A 22,110-nucleotide genomic window follows, 5' to 3' on the forward strand; every position below is an offset into this window, starting at 1 on the left:
ATAAATTTGTTCATTGGGATATTTAGTTTCACTTTCAACTTTATTCTTTTTTTTTGCACCCTCATGCTAGCTTGTGAAGCTAGCCAACTTGGTGCAAAAGGATTTACAAAAGCTGATCGAGATACGATCGGACACCTTTTGCTAGGCTATTCGTACGGAATTTTAAAGATCTAGAAATATAAGCAATAGAAAGTTCAGAAAATTCTTTGGATACAGCCTGTATTTCGTCGAGCTCCGAGTCCAACGCAGGCCAATCTTCCTCCTTTTGAATGAGTATAACCAGTTGTTCACAGTCGATTGAAAGACCATCTCTCTGTGTCCAAACTTCAGTATCACTTGCATTGCCCATAGCAAACCTTCAACTTCCACTTGCAATGTGATTTGGTGCGTGTATACCGGCCCTTTCTCCAAACACACCATCCATTAACACAAAGCCAAGTCCAGATATGTCTCTTTCATTTATCCAGGATGTCTAGCAGGAGCGTTTCTTTGCGGGGAAACAGTTGTGTCCGTTACCTCAACTCCCATATCAATCTCCATAATCTCGTCTATACGTTGAGCTATCCTCCAACATTCTGTTTCAATTTTATTCGCTAATGGGAAAGACATAATTCCTACGACACTATTAATGATTGTTTTTTTTTTGTAACACCAATACGACAAACTTATGTTTTATTTGACAAAACTCTTATTTTAATTTTGTATTAAAGAATCAATCATATTTTATATTATCCATAATTTTAGTAAATTTACTTATTTGTTATGTTTTTATTAGGTTTTAGCTAAATCATTGATTTATTATTTATTTTTAGCCAAGTCATTAATTTATTAATTTAAAAAATACCCTTAATTAATATTATATATATATTAAAAATGAATTTTATTTTAGTAATATTAAATTTCTATTTTATATTAAAATTTAGTTAGTTTTTCTTATTTTTCATATTTTATTAATTTTTAGACTTTTAGATAGGTTATTGATTTATTATTAATTTCTAACTGATTCGCTAATGTGTTAATTAAAACAATACCCTTAATGAATTTTATATATTATTAAAAATGAATTTCATTTTAATCATATAAAATTTATATGTTATATTAATATTAAATATTTGATTCTAAAATAATATAATAAAATTATCAAAAAATTTTAAAATAAGATAATTCTAATATATATTTTGTTGTATCTGAAAAAAAATATTTTTTATTATAAAAGTTAAAAAGATACAAAAAATTATAATTAAATATTATTCAAGAAAAAAACATTTATATAAAGATATTTTCTAAACTATTTCTAAGATATGAGTGTTTAAAAAAATTTAACACGGAATGTTTACAACACGGGATTATGCTTATGAGAGAGTGGCTCGGGAATGGGCTTCGATATGGGTCGAATGGACTCCGAAAATAGCTTTTTTTTTAACTTAAGCCCAGTCCGGATGACATGGCATCTTGGTTGGTTCACAATATTTTGCTCATGTGGCAGGGCTTAGAAATGAGAGATTTAGTCCCTTTTATATAGTAGGATTTGGTAAGAAGTTTGTGTTGTTTATTTGGACTGTGTCAGTTCAAGGTTTTGAATGGTTATACTAATGCTTGTTGATTTTATCTGTTAATAACTTTTTTTTTATTACTGTGATTTTTTTCTATGGGGCTTTTTTTTTTTTTTGGAACTCCTTTTTTTTTTTCTATGGGGTTTATTTGCCAAATAACCAAACAAAATGGAAAATTAGATTTTGGGAGAAAGAGTAGAGAGAGATAGGAAGAAAAAATAGGAAAGAGAGGGGAGAGTTTTAGTTAGTTAGTGTATTTATGTTTTTTTGTTGTATATAGGGTGTTGGTGCAATTTCCCTTTAAATTTTTTTTTTTTTTGACAAAATTTCCCTTTAAAATTTTGAATGATTAGCAAAAAACAATTTTGATCTCTAGCAGGTTATTCAGCTACGTTGAGTACATTCCTCAAACCTGAAATGTTCATAGCATATCTTTTCAAAATTCATTTTCGTGGGTGCAATTTATATGTGGTTAGTGAGTTTATTTGGAGTAAATATCTCAAAAATTCAGGTATATAGCACTTTTTTCTCGTTATAAACATATTTTTTTCTGAAATGAGTTTGCGTTATTGTCGTGAATTGGTGCTTTGGCTACGCGACATGTTTTTAACGTCGTTTCTATGGTCATATGACATGAGAATTAGTGCTTAAGTGCTTTGGCTAAACAATGTTTCATGAGTGCAATTTATATAAACTTTATGCATAGTAAATAACTTGTGATCAAATGAGCCCCTGGATGGGTAGAAAAAGACAGCGTTAAGAGTCGGTCAAACAAGTGATCAAAGTCTACAAGACAACTAGAATCCAAGAATTCAGTAATTAAATGCATTGAGCATTTTTTTCAAGTCGCGTGTCCAGTTGAAAAGTGGAAAAATGTTTTCTGGAATTCTCGATTCTAAGGAAAGGTAAAATTTGGAAAGTAAGTAAAGTCAAAGCGATTAACCGGTGAGATAATCAATTCCAAGGAAGCCATGCCATTGTTGGGTCTACTCGTATAGAATTGTTTTGGAAAGTGTTTCCTAGGTTGAATCTTAGTAAGATATAATCCCAAGTATGAACATGTCGGTATGAGAATGGGGTGATCTAAGGTGTGATCTGAGCAATGCTTCATCTATGACGTGATTGGAGCCTATTAGAGTTGATCCACGGCAACTACAAAATATGTCTTGACGATCCAAACAGGCCATTAGTGAAATTTGCCTTGAAGGCTTGAACCATGTAGTATTAGGTGCCTTAAACTTCTGATTTTTTTAGGCCTAACGTTGGCATACATGTATAACGTTTACCTGGTTAAACTACAGAATTTATTTTTTGTTACATCGTTAAACTGTAGACATTTTTACTCGTACTCGATAGTTCAGTATTGTTTGTATCATTGTGTAGAATAAGTCAAGATATTTGTGAACCATATGAATAAGTAGGACGACTCACAATTATGTATTTGTTCTTTTTTGGTCTTTGCTTAAACAAAGCTTTGACTGTTTACCAAAGAAAATATAATTTTATTTAATTACCTTGTTTATGGTCAAAATTCATCTTTTTTTTTTGGTAAAAAATTAAATTTATTATATTCATCAAAAAGGAGTCATACATTCATCAGTTCTTTCTTTTCAGATTTTTTTACTATTTAAGCGATTTATTATTCAAAATTCATTAATTAACTACCAATTTCAACCATAAAGTCTTCTCTCATTAATTATTTGTAGTCAAACTTAACTCAATTATAATTGCATTGTACCCAATGGAATATCGTAGAAAAATCTAGTCAAGTAAAATGTATTGAGATTAATAAATTTCGGAACTTTTTCGGATTTAGAAGGAAAAATAGAAGTGTCAAAGAAATTGAACTACGTCAAAGTCACTTGATTCAAGAAGAAGGATAAACCAATTAAATTCCGTAAGAACAGAAAACAAATAAATAAAACAGGAAATAATGTCATCTAAGTAACACGTGAACAGAAACTCATGCTAATTAATTTTCTTACTTAGTCTCTTGACCGAAAAATATTCATCTCCAAGTTTTTAAAAATAATTAAAAAAAATTACTCCTCCTTCCTCATTTCACTATAAATACAACACCATCCTCTCGTCTCCTTCATCACCAAAAAAAAAACACAACCTTCTGTACCAAAAAAAAAACAGAGAGAAAAGACAGAAAACCAAAAAAAAAAAGAAGAAAAAAGAAAAATAAACAAATTTTCTTTTATCTTTTTTTTTCTTCTATAACATTTGCACTTTCTCTTGTTGTGTTGTATGAAAATGGGAGCTAAAGATACGGCGGCGCTAGAGACACAGTCCATCGAGGAAGATTTCGACCAGCCATCTCCTCTCCGTAAGATCATCTCCGTCGCTTCCATCGCCGCCGGTGTACAGTTCGGGTGGGCCCTGCAGCTCTCTCTCCTCACTCCTTACGTACAACTTCTCGGTATCCCTCACAAATGGTCCTCCCTCATCTGGCTATGCGGTCCCATCTCCGGCATGATTGTTCAACCCATCGTAGGTTACTACAGCGACAGGTGCACGTCGAGATTCGGTCGCCGTCGTCCCTTCATCGCCTCCGGAGCCGCCTTGGTCGCCGTCGCCGTGTTCTTGATCGGTTACGCCGCCGACATCGGGTACAAAATGGGTGACAAGCTCGAGCAAACGCCGAGGGTTCGAGCCATAGGGGTCTTTGCTCTCGGGTTCTGGATCCTCGACGTTGCCAACAACACTCTCCAAGGCCCTTGCCGCGCTTTTCTAGCCGACTTAGCCGCGGGAGACGCTAAAAGAACGCGAGTCGCAAACGCGGTTTTCTCCTTCTTTATGGCGGTTGGAAACGTTTTGGGATACGCGGCTGGTTCATACACGAACCTACACAAAATGTTCCCGTTCGCGATGACGAACGCTTGCGATATATACTGCGCGAATCTCAAGAGCTGTTTCTTCTTGTCCATCACGCTCCTCCTCATCGTCACCGTCACGTCTCTTTGGTACGTTAAAGATAAACAATGGTCTCCTCCGCCGGTTAACCCCGGTGAGGAGAAGACTAAGACTGTTCCTTTCTTTGGAGAAATCTTTGGAGCGTTTAAAGTCATGGAACGTCCCATGTGGATGCTTTTGATCGTCACGGCTCTTAACTGGATCGCATGGTTCCCGTTTCTTTTGTTCGATACTGATTGGATGGGACGTGAAGTGTACGGTGGAAGCTCACAAGGAGACGATAGAATGAAGAAGCTGTACAACGAAGGAGTGCACTCTGGTGCGTTGGGACTTATGTTTAACTCTATTGTTCTTGGTTTCATGTCACTTGGTGTTGAGTGGATTGGTCGGAAAGTGGGTGGTGCTAAACGGCTTTGGGGGATTGTGAACTTCATTCTTGCTGTTGGTTTGGCCATGACGGTTCTTGTTACAAAGTTGGCGGCGGATTACCGGAAAATAGCAGGTCCTTATGCCGGACCGTCGCCCGGTATTAGAGCTGGAGCGTTGAGTCTCTTTGCTGTTCTTGGTATACCATTGGCTGTAAGTGTTCAGCTTTTGTCTTTTATTGTGTTTTAACATTTTTGTCTATATATATGATATTAACCAAATTCTTTTTTTTTTACAGATTACTTTCAGTATTCCGTTTGCACTAGCCTCCATATTTTCAAGCAGTTCCGGCGCCGGCCAAGGTAATTTTTATAAATTTATTTACAAAATATATTAAAAATCTCGTTAATTTTAGAAAATCTAATTGTCTGACAATGTGTGACCAGTTAATTAGCATTAAATAAGTTCAAACGTTTGAATTGAATAAATTTACTGAGAGATATGTTTTCAACTTTATCCATATCTAATTAAAATTTAGTTTTCCTTTTTTTTTGCCAAAAAAACGAGGGAGTCAAATTTTCATTGTAACTAACTTGTTCAAAACCTTCTGTCGTTATATAATAACTACAAGTCTAATTGGATTTATTAGTTTAGTGATACTATTGACATCTTTATGTTATTCGTTCATGTATCTTTTACCCATGAATTTTCTGTAATTTACCTGATATAGCTGAAACAAAAAAAAAGTTTCATTTCTAACTTAAATAATTAAAATTTGTTTGTTTTCTTCTTGTTTTTTTACAGGGCTTTCTTTAGGAGTTTTAAATTTGGCGATTGTGATACCACAAATGATAGTATCACTAGGAGGAGGACCTTTCGACGCGCTCTTTGGCGGTGGAAACCTACCGGCGTTTATACTGGGAGCAATTGCAGCGGCGATCAGTGGAGTATTAGCGTTTACCGTTTTACCTTCACCGCCTCCGGACGCACCTGCCTCTTCAGGAGCCATGGGATTCCATTAGTTTTACTTCTTATGTTTTAATTTTCTTATAAACCTCATCATCAAATACAGCAGTATACTTCAAAATTGCAAAACCCAAAAAAAAACAAAAAAAATAATGCATAATAACCTTGGGTTGTCTGTATTTCACTCTTCCGTTTAGTTTCTTTTTCTTGTTATCGATTATCAATTTAAAATAGATTGTGTTTTCTTTTTAATGTTTGTTTGATCGTTGGTAACTTGTGTCTGAGTATGGTAAAGGAAAGATCCAACTACAGAAAAGAACTCTAGCATAAGAAATCAATCCTGGTAATTAATTTTGTGACAATGCATTAAACATGGAGAAAAAGTTGCAATAGGTGTTATGATTTTCTAAGCCCCCAAAAATAATCAAACTTAGCCGGTAACCAAAATTACCACTAGTTCAGTCTAAAACAAATAACCCTTTTTATTTGTTTGATTATATCGAGCTTATTTATCTGGACCCAGTGTTTGAAACATTGGGCCTTTAAGGCCCTGCTCAATATGTGTATAACTTTAGGTGGGGAAACTGATAAACAAATGCTTGAATTCATAGAACATAATTTGTCGGTGACATTCATTATCAATTCTAAGCAGTAATGTGGCAACATCATTATCATTCAGGATTTTGCATAGACCTCTCAGTGTAATGTAAACTCTATGTGTATATTTTTTTTTTGGGTCAAAAAACTCTATGTGTATATATATATCAACACTTGTAACAAAACGATTGCATAGACTCCTCTCGGCACAAAATCTATATTATCAGAAATTGTAAATATAGTGTAGTTAGGCTTAATTAAGGCGTATCTATATTGTAACGAGGATTAGATCGATTATCGTAGAAAGAAACATATTATAGTGTATGTAGTTTTTTTGGGACAAATTATAGTATATGTAGTTAGGCTTCAAAGTTTAAACCTAACTACTTAATTGCACAAACACTATAAAAAAAATTATATATATATATAATTTTTTTTACAACAAACAACTATTTTCTGATTAATTAAACCGTAATACAATAACCAATGTGACAAAGTTCACAATAAAATCTTAACTAATATATAAGAATGAGGATATGATCAAATTAATATTATATAATGTTTTGGCCTAAAAGATTACGGTTTTTACTTTTCAACTTATTTTTTTTTTACAAAAATATTAACGTAATTTAAATGATAGAATAAAAGAAAGAAAGAAATAAAAACAGTAAACCATATTTAAATTTTGTTTTTGTAAGTAAAAAACAAACAAAAAAAAGGGGAGTGGTGGCGCCGGGAAGTGACGGTGGTAGGGTCATCAGTAATTTACTTTCTCCTCCAAAGCAAATTATCCTCTAACATCCATCTACCAAGCAAGCAAGCAACCTCCTCTTCGCTTTTTCTTACCAGAGCCGCAAAACATCTCTAGCTTCGATCCGATCTCGCCAATTTAGGGTTTTTGAAGTTTCAGAAAGAAAGTTTCGATCTTTGGGGAATTCGAATGGCGGAATCAGGAGGGTGGCGTGATTCGTACAGAGGAATGTCCTCTGATAACATCAAGGGTTTGGTGTTGGCCATCTCTTCTAGTTTATTCATCGGAGCTAGCTTCATCGTCAAGAAGAAAGGTCTCAAGAAAGCCGCCACCACCGGCACTAGGGCAGGTATTCAATTGAACAAGTAGCTTTTGTTATGGGGACCTCTAATTCTATCGAAAGATCCCACCTTTATCATGTGTTCGTTAGGAAGAAGCTGGGATCTCTCTAATTGTATTTGAAAAATCTCAGCTTTATTGTGTGTTCTTTCCTCTGTTGAGGTTTACTTAACACCCACATTGTATAGGTGTTGGTGGCTACTCTTATCTTTACGAGCCTCTTTGGTGGATCGGCATGACTACAAGTGAGTCCTCTTCCTTTGGCGTTGGCTAATCTTAAACCTTCTACTTACTGATACTCTTTTGTTTTCTCCTACTTGTAGTGTTACTTGGTGAGATTGCCAACTTTGCTGCTTATGCTTTTGCACCCGCTATACTTGTCACTCCTCTTGGTGCACTCAGTATCATCATCAGGTAAGAGAATATGCTCATGTCTTTGACTCTTCTACATGCGATGTTTCTCTTATACCCTTTTTCGATGGATCTCAGTGCTGTCTTGGCTCATATTATATTACGAGAGAAACTACACGTTTTTGGAATTCTCGGCTGTGCCTTGTGTGTTGTGGGTTCAACTACAATTGTCCTACATGCTCCTCAAGAACAGGAGATTGATTCTGTGCTTGAAGTTTGGAACCTTGCAACTGAACCAGGTGCATTGTCTGAACTACCTATTGATCCGTTTTTTTCCTCCTTACAGTCAATTTTTTTTTTCTAACGTTGGTCTAGTTTTGTTGCAGCATTCATGTTCTATGCGAGCATTATTATCGGGGCGGCTGTGTTTCTTATTATCCGCGTTGTGCCCCAATACGGGCAGACAAACGTAATGGTTTACATCGCTATTTGCTCCCTTGTGGGATCATTATCGGTATGTTGTTTTCGATATTTCCAGTTTGTATATTCTATTTTGCTCAAAGAACAAGTGATTGATCAAACATGTGAACACAGGTGATGAGCGTAAAAGCACTTGGAATAGCATTAAAGCTGACATTTTCTGGAACAAATCAATTGTTTTATCCTCAAACTTGGGTATTCACCTTGGTCGTACTAACCTGTGTGATAACCCAGTTGAACTACTTAAACAAGGTAAAGTAATTGCGCTTCATTTTAGATGTCTTCCTTAGTTACTAAACTATTTGCATTATTACTTGCAGGCTCTTGACACATTCAATACAGCTATAGTATCTCCTATATACTACGTAATGTTCACATCACTAACTATATTGGCCAGTGTTATCATGTTTAAGGTAACCTTCCGACACAAAACGTAGATAGTTTACATGTGGACTGCTGCTATGGTACAAGAATCAAATAACTCTTTTTTTATGTGCTTTGTGTTTATTGAACAGGACTGGGATAGGCAAAACGGTACTCAAATTGTCACAGAAATGTGCGGATTCGTTACAATACTTTCAGGCACTTTTCTTCTCCATAGAACGAAGGACATGGTCGAGGGTGCGTATTCCATTTCAATTTGTAGCACTTCTTATGTGAAATGAGAACTTAGATTATCCTATACTCTCTCAGCTATTAGTAAACATGTATTTATTTACACACTCCTATCTAAAGTTTGAGCAATATAGCTCTCTGTTAACGATTGAGCATATAATCTTAGTCTGTATGCCCTCTGGAGTTTCTAGGAGTTTGCAACTGAACTGATCGTTGTTGCTATGTTATTGCAGGTTCATCGGTAATATTGCCGTTGCGGATAAGCAAGCATGCGAATGAGGATGGGTTTGAATCGGAAGGCATTCCACTTAGACGCCAAGAGTCTCTCATGTCAGTTTAAAAGCTGTTATTGCTTTGTTTCCCAGTCTAGTGCAAGCCAGAGAGCGTCAACTTTTTATCCCCTTATCTCGATCTACAATGAACGTGGACCATGGTTCTTCTGTCCTAACAATCACATATGGTCCAAGAAGATCAAGAAGGTAAAAAGTGGACGATCAGATCATCTTCTTCTCGGTAAATATGCTGTGAATTCAATCAAACATATGGCATTAGCACACACCCACGCATAAACCCTTTTGTGACCTTTTAGATTATTTCTTTTTCAATGTAAAACTGAGATGGGTTTTGCTTAAAACTGAATGTTTTCAATTCAATATTTAAATCATTGATTTTTTTATCGATGTGTGTGTGAAGAGCTCATGCATATCAGGCGATGGGAAAAAACGAACACAAACAAAGAGGCATCAGAAATGTAGTCATAAAATGACACTGCGTGATATCATATTACAAGGGTCTGAACCACAGTGACCAGAACTGAGCAAAGCAGTTAGCAAGTGATGGCGTTTTCCATATTTTTAACACTCGCTTGAAGCTTCCTCTCCTTCACTTTCTGAGCCTCCAAAGCCCCAGCTGAAAAGATGGAGAAATGACACGTTGCAAAAGATGTATTCCCACACAACTATAAACATACCTTCCAAATTTTAAAACTCCAAAAATAGATTACTTGTTCTTCCTTCTTTAATTCATTGGCAATATGATTTGCGTCGTATAGATTCAAGCAATACCTAGCTAGAGGCCATACATATAGAGAGATCAGAGATGGAGGAGCTTGATGCACCAATACAAATTGATGAAACACACATTATTAATCATTAACTCATATGGGTTTTGAATTTTCTCAAAAGCTTCACCTGCTCTGTCTCATTTCCTATATTCTTGTTGGCATGGACCATCATCGCCTATTAAATCATTCACTATGCTTACAAACTCGAGTTAGTTTTTTTTCTTGCTTTGACTAACAAGAAATTAACAAAGACAGAGAGGGTATTCACTTCAAGAGAGAAATGAATATCATACCCTTTTTTTTTTTAAATTCTCGCTTAAGATAAGCCATGTCCATAGTAAGGCAAGTAAGCCCAAAGCTGAGTAGTGGTGAGCACAATTGTAGCATCATGTGACATAACTCCATGCATACGTGAACTCTAAGTGCATGTTGATAAATAGAAGTACTATAAAATTCGAGAAAACTAAGATAGCATCGGAGGGCCGAACTCCACTCAAAACTTTCACATGTCAGCAAACACCACAAAAGTTTTGCATTTATAATGTGTATTTCTTATTTACTTTTAAAAAGGTTTAATACTTATAGTTAATTATATATTATTGAAATTGATGGTTAAAATGTAATATACAGAAGAAAAAAAATTAATTTGAAGTTTTTTTAAGGATCATTCACCGTCACCGTCAAAATGAAGTTTTTTTTTGTATATAAGACAAGACTAGATTTTGACCCGCGCAGGCGCGCGGATGTACATTTTGAAAAATATGTTGATATTTGTTTTTCATGTAATTATTAAGGTTTTACAAAATGAATCCAAAGAACAGAACCGATACCGATCCGAAAATATAGTACCAAACCCGAACATAAATTGATTAAATATTCGAATTATTCAAAATTTTGTTATTTAGAGAACCAAATCTGATCCGAACCAAAGTATTCGGGTACCCGAATTTATCTAAAAATAGATTTATCTACTTATATATATATATTAATTATTTTTAGATTTAACGTATATAAAACATTAAGAATGATACTTTTAAATTGGTTTAAATACTTGAAAATATATATATATATAGTCAAAAGTAAATATCTGCAATAGTTAAAGTATACTCAAATCACCAAAAATACTTAAAATAATTATTGATTCCGTATCCAAAATTTTAAATCAAACCAATTGATATGTTAAGTTTAGGTATTCTGACATATGTTATTCAAATTTATAGGTAATATATTATTTTATTTATAGATTTTGAGAAATTTAAAATAGATAATGATTTAAAACTTTAAAAATAATTTAAATGGGTTATCCAAACGCGAACCAAACCCGCATAGATCCGAATCAAACTCAAACCAAAATTTAGAAACATCCTAACAGGGCTTAAATCTTTGACTCCGAAAACCCGAAACACAAACCGATCAGAACCAAACCCGTATGGGTGCCCGAAATCTCATCCCTATTCATTATTATATATCGTATACTGTCATCATATAATTAATTGTATTTTATACGTACCATCATATAAGTAATCATATAATTAATAGTATTTTATACGTGCCATCATATAAATAATTACATATATTATATTTATAAAACTTAATAGGAAATATAAAAACGATAATTTGAGTTGGTATTTCAAATTGGGCTTTGTATTGTATTTTTATTATATATATTGACAACATTTTTGTATAATGGTTATTGAAAAATAGTTTAGTAAAAATCCATTTTTGAATATATGTATTAGTTTTTAATCAACTTTAAATATTTATTTTGATTTGAAATATGTGTATAAAGTTTAATTTTGTTTTATGGTTAGTTTAGAAAAGAAAAAGTTTTAGGCGATTAGATTGACCCGTTTTCGTATATTTTAAATCTCGCCCAGATAGATAGTTTTTTATAATATGATGGACTTTTAATTTTTCTTAAAAACATAAGCCCAATACTTTTTTTTTCTTAATACTACTATCCTTGTTTCCAAACAAAATTAATTTTTTTTTAAAAGACTACAATTTATGTTTCCAAACACTCCAAATTTTTTTAATAGTCCTATTCAAGTCTCCAAACACTCCAATTTTGTACTTGAGTTTTAATAAGATAGATAGATGGATAATTATGATACAATAGTAACAAAAATAGGCGAGGATAGTTAATAAAAATCATTTAAGCCTAATTTGATAGGCAAACAGTTTTTTTTCCGGTGAAAGGATTAGTTCCTTAGGAATAGGTATGTGGAATATTTGTTTTAAATGTAATTGGAATTTTGGATTAAATCGACACATTTCCAATTTTTATAGTATATAGAAAAAAAGAATATTCCATGAATTAGGCAAGTGCAGATTTTTTTTTTTTAAGATTGATATCGTATTAGTTAATGTGATTGCTTAAATATAGGAGTTGCTATTGAATATCATTGATTTTAGTATTATTCTTGCATTAACGTTATATATATACCGGAAATATTTTAAAGCTTAGGATACATGCATTGCGATTATTCTCGGTTTCGTTTGGTAGTATTTTATAGAATACTGAGATCAAATTCCATCACAGAAACAAACTTTAGACATAAACTTTTACAATTGATTGATTTATTGGTGGTTATTTAAACAGTATTTAGATGAATCACATTACTAACATGAAAATCCTTAGAATCAAAGTAATCATACATTGCACTATCGTTTAAAAATGTGGATAATATTATGCTTATTTATTTTGGTTGACAGGTTGGTTATATGTTATAATTAAAGATTTAATAAAAGTTATAGGTCCAACTTAAACAAAGATCAAGTTTGGTAAAAAGAGGTTTAATTTTATTAAGGTAAACGAATTTGGATAAATTAGGAAAGTAGTTAAATGTCAAAAAGGGTCAGTGGCATTATCTTGTAATTATTGAGGAAAACTCAGGGTTAAGTACTATTTGTACTCCTGTTTTAATAGTTTAGATAGGTTGGGTTGAAAGTTGTAAAACTCAAAACCCTAATTTCTACTAAAAGAGAGAGAGAGCCCCTCCCATCGAGCCGTTTTCATCTTCCTTAGGAGACACAAAACTTTTATTCTTCCCCTTGGGATCGAAACAACAATGATGACATTCTATCTTCCGGCAGATTTAGAAGAAGAAATACTATCTAGGGTTCCGACCACATCTCTGATGCGATGGAGATCTATTTGCAGACGATGGAACACTTTATTCTTCGAAGACCAAAGATTCTCCGAGAAGCACTTTCGTAACGCTCCAAAGCAGCCTCTCGTTCTCATGTTGACAGAACATAGGCTTTTTTTTGCGAGCGTAGATCTGAAGTTTGTTCCTCCTTCAATAGAATTTAGCGATGCACTTAGCCTAAGAGATTATACTGTTTCAGAAGATACCCATATACACTCAGTTTCTCACTGCGATGGTTTGTTGCTATGCACCACCTTGGACGATGAACTCGTGGTTTGGAATCCTTGTTCAGGGCAAACAAGGTGGATCAACGACACCGATGGTAGCATGTTTTTCCCTGGCGACTCTAGGTTTACGTTAGGATACGGAAACATTAACCAATCTTGCCGCAGCTACAAAATTTTGATGTTTTACCATATAAATTACGACTACGATCACGTCCAAGATGAAGTATTTGAAATCTATGATTTAAACTCTAATTCGTGGAGAGTTCTTGATGCTCGTATTAATGCTTGTAACTGCATCAGCAAAGAGTCTCATGGTGTGACTTTGAAAGGAAATGCTTACTGGATTTCTTCTGATGGCGAAGAGGAGGGCGACTTACTCAGTTTTGATTTTACGAGAGAGAGATTTAGACGTATTCGTTTTCCTCTCACATTTAGGCGTTGTCGTTATCGGGCTCTGTCAGTTGTTAGAGAAGAACTCTCAGTGTTACGTTGGATTGATTCAAATATGGAGATGTGGGTGACCAATAACATGGATATTACTTGTGAATCAGATTTGTCATGGACCAAATCCTTTGCAATGGACTTTGTATTAAATATTTATACGAGTGTTTTAATCGACGAAGATAAGAAAGTGGCCTTGTGTGATTCACCTCATGAGCAAGTTGCATTCACTATTGGAGAGGAAGATGAATATTACTCAGAGATCCCTTTTGAAAGAGCGCGTTCTAGACATGAACATATTTTCAACTATGTTCCAAGTCTGGTTCAGTTCCCCCAGCAAAGTATTGAGTCAGATGATTTTGGCAAATTTCATCGTGGAATAGGGTTGGGTCATAGAAGACGACTTAGTAATGGAACGTGGGATAATGACAACATGTATTTACCAGAGATTTACGATGGCATGATGTCCGAAGAAGATGACGAATGGGACTGGCTGGAGATAGAGTGCACTGATTTTAGCAATAGCCGAGGTCGTGGAAGCCGAGGTCGTCGGTGGAGGAAGACGAGATATGTTACCTTGTAACGCAAGGTGATCTTTCCTCACCCGTTAAATCTTTTTTTTTTCTTTTCTATCTGGTGGAAAAGCCTGTTGTGTTTCATTATATTTTATTGTATAATCATATCACAGTTTCTGCTAGGCCTTTTTAAATTTTATCATCAAAATTTTAGCACCAAGTGTCTGTATCCCTCTGGGAGTTTGCAACTAATTGTTATTGCTATGTTACTGCAGGTTCATCGGTAATATTACCATTGCGGATAGCAAGTATGCCAATGAAGATGGGTTTGAATCAGAAGGCATTCCACTTTTAGACGCCAAGAATCGCTCATGTTATCATAAAAGCGTTATTGCTTTGTTTTCTGGTCTACTACAAGCCAGAGAGCATCAACCTATTTTTCCCTTATCTTGATCTACATGGACCTTGGTTCATATGTCTTATCCAATACTGATGGTTCAAGAAGATCGAGGAAAGTTAGAAGGAGGACGATTGGATCTTCTTTCTTCTTCTCAGTAAATATTCTGTGAATTCAATCAAAGCATCTGGCATTAGCACACACCCACTCATAAGCCCTTTTGTGACCTTTTAAGATCTTTTTGTTATAAAACAGAGATGGGTTTTGCGTAAAACCGAAGGTTTACAATTCAATATTTGAATCTTTGACTTTTTTATTTAGTTCTTCTATTTTCTCCATTGGTTGGTTTTAACTATTTGAAAAAAGAATTTGAAAGTTAGAAACACACATGGTTAGTCAATTGGTTTGAAGAAATAGTATACTGATGAGGTGGAGTTATAACATTGATGGTCACATTATAGAGACAACGTTTTATGTTCATCTTTCCACAATCAATCACTCCGCTGGTAGATGAGATGTTAACTTGAAACTGCGCTATGTCCCTCTCAATTAACTTCTTTATACATTTCATAACTTAGAGAGTCAATCACCAATTTAATTTAATTTAACTATATAACAACAGCACACAGTCTCTTAACTTTAAAATCTTTCAACTTCCGCATTTATGTTAACTGTAATCCGATTTGAAAATCACAAATGGAGGAATACGTGTTCACCTATAAAATATAAACTACCTAAAATGTAAAATTACAATAGGAAATAATATTTTATAAAATTATCTACAAGAGACAAAAATTTAGTATGTTACCAAAATACAATAAACTCAACCCATATGAAAAAGATCGCCATAATTACATATTTTCAAATAAACCCAAATATTCCTCTGCACATCAAAAGAGAAAAAAAAAGGGGAGAAACTTGTTGTAGCAGTTGAGCTAGAAAAAAAAAGACAGAACAACGAATCCAACATCACAAACAACAAAACCCAAACTGTGTGTTGTTGTCTCATTGGTCTTCTTCTTCTTTCTAGCTTCTTGATCCCATAAAATGGCTCTGAGCAATGTCTCTTCCGAAGAGTTTAGCTTTCCGTTGCTCGCTTCCCAAGACTCTTCCAAATTTCCCTCCGGCACCGATTCACCTCCACTGTGGAAACACTCGCCGGAGAATCTCCGCCGTGGAGATCACGACAGAGGTTTGGAGAAGGAAGATGGTAACGATCAGGCGAAGAGCTTCTCTTACGTGGAGAGGAAAAGTATTTGGAGTGATAAAACAGAGGAGAAAATGGATATGTTGTGGGAAGTTCTCAACGAAGAGCTGCCGCCGAGAAGCCAGAGTCTAAGGATCGAGCTCGGCGGAGACCGCGGGGAGAAGAAAGCGTCTTTGTTTTCCGACGAGAGCCCTGCCGTGGCCGTTGGTGGCGGCATGAAGTTAACGAAGAAGAAGATGAGTCCTAACGTGTTCGTGTTGATGAGGGTTTTGAAGAAGCTTCTTGTTATGCGGAGTTCATCTCGGAGATCGCCGGCGAAAACTCATCCACGGTGATCTCACCGTTATATATTTGAGGGGTGTTTTTGTAGAAATCAAAAGTTACGGGGCTTTTATCGAGAAAGAAGCTATAATTGTCTTTAAAACAAAGTTACATTTGTAGTGTGGGTGATTCACAAGAATTAATATTAGGTCCCTGAATTTGAAGAACATATTTGGAATTCGAAGAGTCTTTTTGCTATTTGTTTCTTGTCTTTTTCTTTTGTTTATTGCGTGGGGTTTGGTCTGAATATGTATGAATTTTATAAGGTGAAAAATAAAAAAGGGTTAGACTAAGAGGGGCTAGGCCGGATATTTTTATGTTTCAAACAAAGGAAAGTGAAAAGGTTTCATTGGAAAGTATTGTTATTTATCATTTTACCGCCAGAAAACTTTCGAGTGATTCTATTTGAAACATTCCATTTGTGTTGATTTGATATTTGCCTTTTTTATGATAGAGTTTTGATATCACTAATAAATATGTGATCGTACTGACTAAATACTTGTAGTTAAACCGGAGGCAATATAAGTTGTGTCCTATAATGGTGCAACGTTACTCATTATTATAGCAAATATTTTTCATTTTGATAATTGTTTATGTTATTCAAAGAAACCTAAACTTTTTTTGTTGACATTTTGTACTTTATTTATGCATGTAAAATTAAAGTACATAGAGAGATTTAAAACCTTTTTATACTCTGAAGATGAACATGAATCTTTTTTTTTGTCGATGACCATGAAAGAAAACATAAAATTCAGAATGGAAGAAAATTATTAAAAGAAAAGACTTTAAAAGATAATACAAAGAAGAAGACTTTGCAACCATTTAATACAAAGTCAAGAAGAAATAGACCCCGCACGATACCTTTACCAACCTACTAGTCAGTCTACTACTCTATTGACCAACCACACCTCCTATAATCCCCCACCCGACCCGAATCTTCCAAACCGGGTCACGGATTCAATTTCGGGCTGAGTCCGATTCTGCAGAATAATAATAATAAAAAAAAAATCCAAACTTTTGTACGAATCGTAAGTGGGTAATAGAAAAATCGTAGCTTTTTGCTCTCTGCGACGGCCTCTTCTCGTGTTCGTGGGGTTGTCTCATTCCACCCACTACCTTCATGTAATATACTCCAAGATTCCATCTTCACCTCACTTGCTAGTCTCTCACTCTCCTCGTACAGCTCTGCGCAGAACGAAACAACAACAGATGGGTGTGATTGATCTTCAGGGCGCTCCATCGTACACCTGCGCAAATGTTCGAAAGTCTCGAGCTTTAAGACAAAACATAACTAGGCCTTGCTGTGTCCAGACCTCAAGCGTAGAAGAATCCAAGAACTTAACAATGGGAGACTCTTTCATCCGTCCACATTTGAGGCAGTTAGCTGCTTATCAGCCAATCTTACCCTTTGAGGTAATATTGACATTCCTCAGATGATTAGATTGGATTGGATTCATGTTTTTAAAACATGCTTCTTGTCTGTTTGTAATTTAGGTTCTGTCTGCTCAATTAGGAAGAAAACCTGAGGATATTGTCAAGTTAGATGCTAACGAGAACCCGTATGGTCCTCCTCCAGAGGCAAGCTTCTCTCAGTCACATACACGTTGATGATTTTTAAAAAGGATAATCCTTTTAGTGTTTTCCAGATGCTTTCTTTAGGTTTTTGAAGCACTAGGCAACATGAAGTTCCCTTACGTCTATCCTGACCCTCAAAGCCGCAGACTTCGTGACGCACTCGCTCATGACTCTGGTCTTGACTCTCAATACATCCTTGTTGGCTGTGGCGCTGACGAACTTATCGACCTCATCATGAGGTTCTGCCTCATTCTTCTGTAAACTGTGAGTTTCTTTCTCCTGACTAAACTGTGTGTGTGTGTGTGTTTGCAGATGCGTGTTGGATCCTGGTGAGAAGATCATAGACTGTCCTCCTACTTTCTCAATGTATGTCTTTGACGCTGCTGTGAATGGAGCTGGTGTCATCAAAGGTGAAAACATTTCTACATTCACTCTCTATCTTAACATATGGTGTTAAGACATGTTTGGTCTTTGTTTTGCTTTCACAGTACCAAGGAACAATGACTTCACCTTGAACGTGGACCGCATAGCTGAAGTTGTGGAGCTAGAGAAACCCAAATGCATATTCCTAACTTCCCCCAACAATCCAGACGGGAGGTATCTAAACACACAAAAGAGAAGATCATTAGTTAAGTCCTTCATGGTTAAATCCGAGTTTATGTTCTTTGTTACAGTATCATCAGCGAGGAGGATCTGTTAAAGATTCTAGACATGCCAATACTCGTTGTCCTAGATGAAGCCTACATTGAGTTCTCTGGAGTTGAATCAAGAATGAAATGGGTGAAGAAGTACGAAAACCTTATCGTTCTCCGCACTTTCAGCAAGCGAGCTGGTTTGGCTGGGCTCCGAGTTGGATATGGAGCGTTTCCTTTGAGCATAATAGAGTACATGTGGAGAGCAAAGCAGCCTTATAACGTCTCCGTTGCAGGAGAAGTAGCGGCATTAGCAGCGCTTTCGAACGAGAAGTACTTAGAAGATGTGAGAGACGCTTTGGTACGCGAAAGAGAGAGACTTTTCAAGCTGTTGAAAGAGGTTCCTTTCTTGAATCCTTTCCCGAGCCATTCGAACTTTGTTCTCTGTGAGGTTACTTCTGGGATGGATGCTAAGAAGCTGAAGGAAGATTTGGCTAAAATGGGTGTGATGGTTCGTCATTACAACAGTCAAGAGCTTAAAGGTTTTGTCAGAGTTTCTGCTGGGAAGCCTGAACACACTGATGCTTTCATGGATTGTCTTAAGCAGTTTTATTGACTTTACTCGTTTGTTTTGAAACTCATTGAAACCTCTCCTGTGTTTTTTTTGTTTTGTTTTCACGTTGTTGGATATTTGCAATAAGTGAAACATCTCTGGTAGCACTGTAATTTATGATTTGATAATGGGCCTATGTAAGGCCCAACTATAAGACATTGAAAGTGAGACATTTTTGATATGTGACTGATGACTAGGAGTTAGTTAATATGAGTTCTGGTCTGGTCTGGTCGGAATCAGGTCCAAACTGTTTGTTTCTGTTTAAGGTGCGAACTCCAGACTCCAGTAGTCTCTCTTCAATCCATAATTCATTTATTGTACTATTCGGCATAATCTCATACTTCATTATTAAGCCACAAACAAGTTAGAAAGATGTTGATGATGAATGACATACCATTTGTTCATCTTCACTTTCTAAGAACATAGTTCTAACATTTTTTTTTGTAATTTAATAATATTGATCAAATTTCACATTTTGAAATTTACCTGCCTATAAATAGTTGGTGTTAAAGATATAACCTAAAAACAAAACATAATTATAATTAGTACTCTATTCGTTTCAAAATAATCTATGTTTAAATTGTTTAAAAATACATTTTTTACATTTTAATGCATTTTTATTAAGTAACAATGATAAATTGTAAATTTCAAAAGGTTAATTGTATTTATTAAATTTTGATTGGAAAAAAATTGTGAGCACTAGTTAATTACAAAAAAACAATGCATTTGTAATCAAAATTTAAAATGTTTTTTAATGTGTGAAAACTCCACTTATACATTTTTTAAATGGAGGGAGTACATTATTACTAATAAAAATTAGTGTTTTATATTTATATCAAGTTTATTTTTTTGGCTAAAATTTATTCATTTAATTATTCTGCAATTTATTATACAAACATCATGAGATTTGTCTTACTAAGTATTTTTTAAAATAAAAGATTTTTTTTTGTCCCTTGTTTAACCAATGCCATCAAACAAACTATTAATAATACTATAAGAAAAGTTCATTATTTTTATAAAAAAGTTTATAAACTTTAAATAATTAAGCTGTAAAGGGACCTAAAGGAAAGACAAAAGAAAACTAAAATAAAAGATGTAGGAATAAGTATGAAATAAGCAATAGGATCAAAGAGACAACTTGGGGGGTGTGGGCCGACATGCCATCATCAGAGCCTCTCTTGCTCCATTCTTACCTCTAGAAGTGTTTGCTTCTGTCATCATTACATTTTTTTTTTCAGTTTCCTCGTCTTATTTATCAATTGTTATGGCTTCTGGAGAATAGTTGGATAAAGTTTGAATTTCACTTATCCATTTATTGAGATATTTTAAATAGTTTGTTTTGGCTCTTAAACTATACTATAATTTTAAAATCAAATGTTGAGCTATAATATCACAGTCGACATTCTACTTTAATCCTTCTGTTTTGATTCATAAAATGTTTTGGATAAATATTTGGAAACTTTAAAAATCGTTTTCAGGTAGCCAAGTTATTGTTAAGCTTATCTCAAAATTATAAACAAAAAGAAAACAAAATTCAGAACTTGTACGGTACAGGCAAAACTGATAAAAATGAATAGAGAGAAAGAAAAAGAAGGATTTTGGAAGGTCTTATTTGGTTTTATGTTGTCGTTGATTTTACTCATAACATGATACAAAACAAATGATAAAAAAATGAGAAACGTTTGAACATTTCCAAAAGTAGAATTGGTTAAATAATTAAAGTTATATAATAATAAGAATTAGAATAGTGTAGAACGATGTATTGTAATAGAGACGCAATCTCACCAAATTAACACTGAAAATCCCAAGGTTTATAAGCAGTCCCACTAAACCGCCCCAAAAAACCATAGATTTGCCAACATGCTTTCTCTTCACTTCTGATCTCCCTTCAAACACCAAAGGAAAAATTGTGTTTACATGTTAGTAGCAAATATCTACACTAAAGATTATCCAAATTAAAAATCAAACGTTAATGGGAAATCTTGACAATGGTTACCAAATAGGATGTGGAATAGGGAGACAAGTAGAGGAGGCTGTAGGGGTCACTTGGAGAAATAGTGATCGATCTTCACCCACCGTCGTTCATTATTAATTGCGGCTAATTATAACTTTCATTAATTATTATTTATGCCAATTTAATTGCTCTTTCAATCTTAATAGATTAATATTTTTAATTTTCTTTTTACCATTTTCATCATCAAATTCTTGTTTATCTTTATTTTTTTTTATAATATTGGTATAATTCCAAAAGCTTTCTAGGTCCAATGACTAATCCACCAAGAAGCCCATAAAATACTAGGTGACCAAGGGGAATCGAATCCGGGTTATCTTTAAATCTTTTTATTTTTTCATTGTCAACAAGTTACTTGTTCGAAAATTTCAACTGCAATAAAAATTTTGTCAGAAAAATAAAATGAGATGAAAAGAAAATAGTGATGTGCTAAAAGAAATAGTGACGCCATGGTTTAACTAATAAAAAAAGAAGCCATTTCGGAGTTATCATCAATTTTATTTTAATTTATTTTTCCATTTGATAATTCATATCATTTTTTGGTTAATTAGTTTATAGTTACATTTTTTGTGGAGAAATCTGTGTTTCGAATCTGAAATGCCTCTATATATATGCTTAACTCGGATTCCAAACACAGATTTCTACAAAAAAACAAATTATTTCTTTCTCAAAAGAGTATATCATTTGGAATCTGATACACATGTAAGCCATTCATTAAGCTAATAACTTATACATCATGAGTACGTATTAAAACCTACATTCTGAAAATTTTGTTTCACTTGAGGAGTAAATGTAGATGTTACTTTGAAATGGACTATACATTAGTGTTCGCAGTTTATTTATAGTGTTCAGATTCTTCACATAAATTGTGTAATTTACTCTCATATAAAAGAGAGATAGATTTCCCGAACATTCTCAAATAAAGACAAATTCAAAAGTGCCTATGGAGGAATTAAAATTCGTTAATGATTAATATATAGCCTATGAGTATCAGTAATAATGACTTTCTATTTCTTAAT

The 22,110-nt window shown here is 34.3% G+C and overlaps 5 protein-coding genes across 6 annotated transcripts; all 5 read left to right on the forward strand.

Moving 5' to 3' along the window:
• The first annotated feature begins 3,639 nt into the window (after positions 1 to 3,639).
• Positions 3,640 to 6,056, forward strand: LOC106354180 (sucrose transport protein SUC1). Its single transcript, XM_013794059.3, has 3 exons — positions 3,640 to 5,051; positions 5,137 to 5,200; positions 5,643 to 6,056. The coding sequence occupies exons 1-3, from the start codon at positions 3,807 to 3,809 to the stop codon at positions 5,858 to 5,860; spliced, it is 1,527 nt and encodes a 508-aa protein (XP_013649513.1). The 5' UTR covers positions 3,640 to 3,806; the 3' UTR covers positions 5,861 to 6,056.
• A 1,071-nt stretch (positions 6,057 to 7,127) lies between these two features.
• On the forward strand, positions 7,128 to 9,613 carry LOC106354182 (probable magnesium transporter NIPA4). The gene is made up of 9 exons (XM_013794061.3): positions 7,128 to 7,501; positions 7,680 to 7,736; positions 7,815 to 7,905; positions 7,981 to 8,141; positions 8,229 to 8,356; positions 8,437 to 8,574; positions 8,643 to 8,735; positions 8,838 to 8,943; positions 9,171 to 9,613. The coding sequence occupies exons 1-9, from the start codon at positions 7,342 to 7,344 to the stop codon at positions 9,275 to 9,277; spliced, it is 1,041 nt and encodes a 346-aa protein (XP_013649515.1). The 5' UTR covers positions 7,128 to 7,341; the 3' UTR covers positions 9,278 to 9,613.
• A 2,436-nt stretch (positions 9,614 to 12,049) lies between these two features.
• On the forward strand, positions 12,050 to 15,278 carry LOC106354181 (probable F-box protein At3g22720). The gene is made up of 2 exons (XM_013794060.3): positions 12,050 to 14,409; positions 14,611 to 15,278. Exon 1 carries the CDS (start codon positions 13,072 to 13,074, stop codon positions 14,401 to 14,403), a length of 1,332 nt encoding a protein of 443 aa, XP_013649514.1. The 5' UTR covers positions 12,050 to 13,071; the 3' UTR covers positions 14,404 to 14,409; positions 14,611 to 15,278.
• A 235-nt stretch (positions 15,279 to 15,513) lies between these two features.
• BNAA07G29710D lies at positions 15,514 to 16,625 on the forward strand. The gene has a single exon (XM_013796889.3). The coding sequence runs from the start codon at positions 15,780 to 15,782 to the stop codon at positions 16,272 to 16,274; it is 495 nt and encodes a 164-aa protein (XP_013652343.1). The 5' UTR covers positions 15,514 to 15,779; the 3' UTR covers positions 16,275 to 16,625.
• A 653-nt stretch (positions 16,626 to 17,278) lies between these two features.
• On the forward strand, positions 17,279 to 19,261 carry LOC106354183 (histidinol-phosphate aminotransferase 1, chloroplastic-like). Of its 2 annotated transcripts, none has more exons than XM_013794062.3 (6): positions 17,279 to 17,673; positions 17,755 to 17,838; positions 17,920 to 18,074; positions 18,148 to 18,245; positions 18,324 to 18,432; positions 18,510 to 19,261. In XM_013794062.3, exons 1-6 carry the CDS (start codon positions 17,470 to 17,472, stop codon positions 19,081 to 19,083), a joined length of 1,224 nt encoding a protein of 407 aa, XP_013649516.1. In that variant the 5' UTR covers positions 17,279 to 17,469; the 3' UTR covers positions 19,084 to 19,261. The 2 variants fall into 2 exon arrangements, with proteins under 2 accessions (XP_013649516.1, XP_022544894.1); XM_022689173.2 differs by having other exon boundaries at positions 17,451 to 17,673; positions 17,907 to 18,074.
• The last annotated feature ends 2,849 nt before the right edge of the window (positions 19,262 to 22,110 follow it).

The sequence above is a fragment of the Brassica napus genome, chromosome A7 (genome assembly GCF_020379485.1).
Source record: "Brassica napus cultivar Da-Ae chromosome A7, Da-Ae, whole genome shotgun sequence".
Classification (NCBI taxonomy): domain Eukaryota; kingdom Viridiplantae; phylum Streptophyta; class Magnoliopsida; order Brassicales; family Brassicaceae; genus Brassica; species Brassica napus.

What these genes read in the sequence shown, in the direction of transcription:
- LOC106354181 (XM_013794060.3), top strand. Translation starts at nt 13,072, where the DNA reads ATGATGACATTCTATCTTCCGGCAGATTTAGAAGAAGAAATACTATCT.
- LOC106354183 (XM_013794062.3), top strand. Translation starts at nt 17,470, where the DNA reads ATGGGTGTGATTGATCTTCAGGGCGCTCCATCGTACACCTGCGCAAAT. An exon ending in TGGAGCTGGTGTCATCAAAG is followed by an intron (nt 18,246 to 18,323) that starts GTGAAAACATTT and finishes TTGCTTTCACAG; the next exon opens with TACCAAGGAACAATGACTTC. An exon ending in CCCAACAATCCAGACGGGAG is followed by an intron (nt 18,433 to 18,509) that starts GTATCTAAACAC and finishes TCTTTGTTACAG; the next exon opens with TATCATCAGCGAGGAGGATC.
- BNAA07G29710D (XM_013796889.3), top strand. Translation starts at nt 15,780, where the DNA reads ATGGCTCTGAGCAATGTCTCTTCCGAAGAGTTTAGCTTTCCGTTGCTC.
- LOC106354180 (XM_013794059.3), top strand. Translation starts at nt 3,807, where the DNA reads ATGAAAATGGGAGCTAAAGATACGGCGGCGCTAGAGACACAGTCCATC. An exon ending in TTCTTGGTATACCATTGGCT is followed by an intron (nt 5,052 to 5,136) that starts GTAAGTGTTCAG and finishes TTTTTTTTACAG; the next exon opens with ATTACTTTCAGTATTCCGTT. An exon ending in CAGTTCCGGCGCCGGCCAAG is followed by an intron (nt 5,201 to 5,642) that starts GTAATTTTTATA and finishes GTTTTTTTACAG; the next exon opens with GGCTTTCTTTAGGAGTTTTA.
- LOC106354182 (XM_013794061.3), top strand. Translation starts at nt 7,342, where the DNA reads ATGGCGGAATCAGGAGGGTGGCGTGATTCGTACAGAGGAATGTCCTCT. An exon ending in CACCACCGGCACTAGGGCAG is followed by an intron (nt 7,502 to 7,679) that starts GTATTCAATTGA and finishes CACATTGTATAG; the next exon opens with GTGTTGGTGGCTACTCTTAT. An exon ending in AGTTGAACTACTTAAACAAG is followed by an intron (nt 8,575 to 8,642) that starts GTAAAGTAATTG and finishes TATTACTTGCAG; the next exon opens with GCTCTTGACACATTCAATAC.